Source organism: Crocodylus porosus, unplaced genomic scaffold (assembly GCF_001723895.1).
Source record: "Crocodylus porosus isolate Cpor-Errol unplaced genomic scaffold, CroPor_comp1, whole genome shotgun sequence".
Classification (NCBI taxonomy): domain Eukaryota; kingdom Metazoa; phylum Chordata; order Crocodylia; family Crocodylidae; genus Crocodylus; species Crocodylus porosus.
In genome coordinates this window covers 100087497-100092733 of record NW_017728947.1, presented here as the reverse complement: position 1 = coordinate 100092733, position 5237 = coordinate 100087497, and the positions used below count along the sequence as shown (strand labels likewise).

At 41.8% G+C, this 5237-nt stretch overlaps 1 protein-coding gene across 1 annotated transcript in view; it reads left to right on the top strand.

The window, feature by feature from the left end:
* CKB (creatine kinase B) overlaps window positions 1–5014 on the top strand; it is a 14352-nt gene extending 9338 nt beyond the window's left edge. Inside the window, exon 9 of the mRNA XM_019550773.1 lies at window positions 4941–5014. Within this exon, the coding sequence (XP_019406318.1) occupies window positions 4941–4944 (4 nt within the window). The 3' untranslated portion in view covers window positions 4945–5014. The remainder of the gene's footprint in view (window positions 1–4940) is intronic.
* Window positions 5015–5237: the final 223 nt, after the last annotated feature.

Below are 5237 nucleotides of genomic sequence, written 5' to 3'. Positions count from 1 at the left end.
CCTTTCCATTCCCTCTACTTTCCTAGGGAAAGCTAGTCTCTCCTTTCAATATACTCCATTATAGTACCTCAAACCATGTCTGAGTCCAGATTGCTCTATTGCTGTGGTGAAGCCCTACTATGTAGCCCTAAAACCAGGGCTTTCCTATTGAACTACCATAATCACCTTCAGTTACGCTCATTGCAGGCTCATTCTAAATTATCCATCTGTAAAAGTACCTCTCCCAGAAAGGGTTGCTGAACTACTAGCTTACCAGAGCTCTGACAGAATGACCCAGTCTAGGGTGTGTGCTTATCAGCCTACCCTTCCACCCCCCATCTTAAAAAGCCTCAGCTATATGGAAGAAGCATGATAAAAGCTGATACACAGATTTGCACGTGTTAAAACTTCACTGGGAGCAGCAGGAAACAGTTTGGCACTAGCTTACCTGGCCCAATCTTCCTTCTCTATGCTTTAGAAATGTCATAACCAGCTCCAGTCTCACTTTGTGGAACAAGTTCAACATTAAAACTGTGGTTGGAGGTAAGCTTAATTAGCAGTTAATCTCAACAAGGACAGACCGAATGAGTCCTTGGATGTTATTGCTTTTTGGAATATTTAGTAAGAATTTAATGTGTGTGGAAAGAATCTTCACGAGCTTTTCATTCATTCCATGAGCTAAGTCCAGTGTTTAAATAGCTGAGTGAATTAGCACTCGGGAGAGGACTTTTGCTATACCAGGTTTTGTATATCCTCATCCTGTTTCAATCTACTTTACTGCTTTATATACTTGGGACCTCTCTGACTCTGTTTCATTATTCTACATGTACTTGGCAGGCAGCTGGTGTCTCATCTAGTAATCAAGGAGCTTTAATTTAACAGTGGCTGTCATCACCCCACCCAACAGCACTACTTTAATCAGTGCAAATGTAAATCTAGTTATGGCACCTTCATAATAACACTCAGGGCTTATTTTCTGCAGTCTTCTAGATGCTAAGCAGAATCAGTAAGTGGATCAGAATTGTAGGCAAAATAGCAGGATGGTTATGCCTGATACTATCTAAGAAATAATTCTCTTTAGTTTTCTTTCCTACCCAGACCATTAGCTCTGTTTTCTTCTGTGTGCTATGAAGATTAATAAGAGCCTGCTTTTGTTTGAGCCTGTACAGAACAATTAAAAATATTCTAGTGAACAAACCTGTTGTGGCAGGAGGCTGGATAACAGTGACCAAGCCGAATTGGTAGGTGCCTAACACCTGTGATCCTGGAATGACACAAAAGCTATCGCTGTGCCACCTTAAAAGCTTTAAAACAAAGTTCCGTTCCTGGCATATTCTCAGCTAGCTCTTTTCTACCAGATAAACCTCAGGGAGTCTGATGATTAGTTAGGCCTGAAAATATTTTGATCTTATGAGGCAGGCCAGATGGCAAAGGTGACTAGATAATGTCACAGAGAAGGATAGGACAGTGGCTTTTCAGATAAGCTGATGGGGCCTTCTACTCTGTGAGGGAAGCTCATAAGTTGCTAGCATTTTTAATGTTGTACCAATGCAAAAATGTTACTAATTGATCTGTTAATGCCACTTGGCTCCATTAACAGCAGTGAAGAGCTGGTATGGCTTGAAGGAACTGCTAACGTACCATTTATTTTATTCTTGCCTTGTGACCAAAGTGATGTGACTGGTCTTAACAGTTCCTAACAAACAGGTGTTCCTGTTGGCACCTCTACAAGCTCCTTTGTTCCCTGGTTCCATTTTTCTTCCTATTTTTATAGCTTTAAACTTTCACCCTAACATTTAACCTTTCTCACCTACACGTTAACAGTTTTGCTTTCTGTGTCCTCACTGGCTGGGTGAACAGCTGACCCAGCTGCCTTTCTAGCATCCCCTTCCATGCCTGGAGATCGTTGCCATGTTGCCCCTCAGTTGTGTGCTCCTTCACCTAATGGTATAGGACCTCCTCTCACCAATTTTTTAAATCTTCTCCGACTAGTCTTTTTTTACAGTGTTCAGCCTCAGTAAGCACAGGACTCCCATTCACGGTAACACTGGCACAGCAAAGAGCAACAATCGCATGCTGCTCGTATTAAACCCTGGGCATCTAATATGTTTGCCATTTGTGCAAGTACTGCACTGTTGACTCATGGCTGGTGCCTCAGCCCAGTGGAGCTCCAGGCTCTTTACTTGACAAGACCCTTGTTCTATGCTTATTGACCCAAAATATGCACTAATAGGTTCTGTTCAATAGTCCTTGTTGCAGATTTTTAGGTACCTTGCAACCCCCAAGTTTGGTGCCCAGGGGGAGTGGCAGAAAATAGCATGCTGAGCAGGGAGGGAGCTGCCAAAGCTAGCCAATGGGAAATGGAGGGTGTGGCTTAGGTCCTGACCCCTGTAAGGTGACTCAGGTATTTAAGGGAGACCAATGAGATGTCCATCTTCACAGCCGTGAACCTTTCCTGAACGTAGGTACCTCAGACAGGTCAGGCTTTTAAAAAATGCAGAGGTGGTAGCTGTGGCGCTGCCTGTAACTAAATAGTTTATTGGTTACACCATTCCTTTGGGGGGGCGGGGTGAGTGGGTTAGTGGTGGTGGTGGTGGTGGATAGGTACATTGGCCTAAGTGGACTTGGGCCCATTAGTACATGAGACCCGTAATGAGCAGAAGACTAATTCTACTGCACATGAGTGTGGCAGGCATAACCTGTGCTACTACACAGTAGATTTAGTCTAATGCACAGCAGCATCACAAAAAAAACTTCATTTGCGCTAATGTACATTAGTGGCAATTACAGCGCATTAAGTTAGCACCTGTCATTACAGGTACTTAAAACTTAATGCACCATAATTACAGCACATTAATGAATGTATAAATGCACCCACTGCATTCTGGGGCAGGATGTTTCCAATCTCTCCTGTTCAAGTTGTTTCCTGTTGCGTGGACCAATTGAATATTCACTGGACACAGATGAGAGTGAACTGACTTTCCAATGCAGTGCAGAGTGCAGTGGTTAATGGTCTCAGCTGAGAGGGGGCAGAAGCCAAGGATCTAGTCCCCGCTCGGACAGATATTTGTGTAAGTATTTTATATGAAATGGAATAGGAAAGGTGGAGTGATTCTTCCCTACCCCTTTGCCACCCTCTCAGCATATCCTGTAGCCTAGTGATTAGGTCACCCTTCTGGGATGTAGGGGTCAGTTCAGACATTTCTCCATCTCTTATTTCCTCTTTCCATGGTAGGCAGCAGCCAAGCCAGTTCTCATGACATCTGTTGTTACTTTACTGTTTTGCCTTCTACTCAACCCCATGATCTTAGACTTGCTTTTATTTCAGGTTGAAAGGTCTATGCTATCAGCTAATCCATTCCTCGGGCAGGGTGGGAGTGCTTCTTATGTATATATCATATGCTTTGTCAAGTTTGGTTTTAAATGCCTGCAGTGAGGGGGGTTTTCATCACATCCCTAGGAACACTATTTTGTAGCCTATTATAGTTTACTGCCTGGATAATTTTTCTTATCTTAGTTTATCTTAGTTACTGCATGCCTACCCTCCCTCTCCCTCAGCTGGCTGACAAAGGCAGTGCTGTCCTGGGGACAGAGCACCTGCCTCTGACAGCAGATGTGCATACTATTTCTGGCTCTGACACTGACCTATTGTGTGAACTTGGGCAAGGCACTTCACCTCTGTTTCTTGTCTTGTTTCTCAGTTTAGGAGCTCTTGTGACCCATGTACAGTCCCTTACCATGTGTTTGTTTGGGGACCTTCATCTTGGCTGGGGGCCTCACATCCTACTGTAATGGAAATATACCACAATGATTATTTAGCTGCTGTTTGGCCCAGCACAAGGGGACTGGTGCCTTTAGGTGTTGCAGAGGTGCAGACAAATAGTGCATATTTTTTCTTTGTCCATGTTATTCAGACTCCCTTCTACTTCAAGGCTGCAGCATATAGCTATAATTCATTAGAGCAGTATTGCAAAGACAGAATCAGTTTCCACATCTTAGGAAAACTTTTGAGGCTTCAGAATTTCTTTCCATGCAGAAACAAGCGAGTATTTCACAAAACTTTAATAAACTGAACATTTGAAAAACAAAACTCAGCTTGGATCCATTGAAATGCTGGAGTTCATGACTCCTTAAAGCATTTGTTTTGGTTTTGACAGGTTTTTAATAATAGCTTGTATTATCATTTAGCCAAATGTCTAAATGTTTTTTTTTTTCCTGTGGGCTGAAATATTTTCTTGAAATGTTTTTAAGAAGGGAACTTCCAATACTTTTGCAACTATTTGTAAATAAAAATAAGTCAAGTAATTCATCATCAAAAGCTATAGCTTCAGTTTCAATTATCTGAGGAAAATGTGTTTTACTGGAAGTTTTCCAACCACCCCTACCTAAAAACATATCTCACTGCTATATTTATGTCTGTCACTATTCTTTCATCTTGGGTTGCTGTTGTACCTATATAACTAATACATTTAGTGAAACGGGTTTCTTTACACAGGAAAACATGAGAAGGTTTTAGACGTCTGGAGTCTTCCTTATGTTCCTCTTTCTATGTGAGGATTGCATTTCTTACATGAGTAGCAGTTGTCCCCTGCTTTTTGAAGGCTCCTTTCTGTTGCATGAGTGACACACAGCCCCGAGACCTAAGAGTCGGCATTTTCCTTCCACAATGTGATTCCAATTGTTAAATTGGCAGCATGCCCACAGACCAGAGTTAACAATTTATGTGGAGAATCTGCACTTAACTGACAAGTTAAAAATAAGTAGAGAGAAACCTCAAAACCCAACTGGTATGAGGAAACGTAATTAGCTAAGCAAAGGTATCTGAAAGGCAAAGAAATAATTCCAAGGTGCACAGAGGATCATATCTACCCTCTGAGAGGTAGCGGTGGTTGATAGTGTGAAGCTGCTGATCAAAATGGAAAAACAACTTGTAAATGGTCAGTCCTCATCCCAGCTCAGAAATAAAAGCACTTTAATTCCATGCTTCCTAACTTATTGGATGAATAACAAATATCACTCCAACCCCTAGGGTTGAAACCTACTTAGTAACATTATAGAAAAGTATTCCATGCATCTGTGAATTGAAGCAGAGAGAAACCTTGAAACCTAACTGATACCAGGAAATGTGTCATCAGCTAGAAAAAAGTATCAGAAAGTCACAGAAATAATTTAAAGGTGTATAGAGGATCATATTTATCCCCTGAGAGGGTGAGGTGGATTCAATATTCAGGATGACTGTAGTAGCTCTGAACATTTTT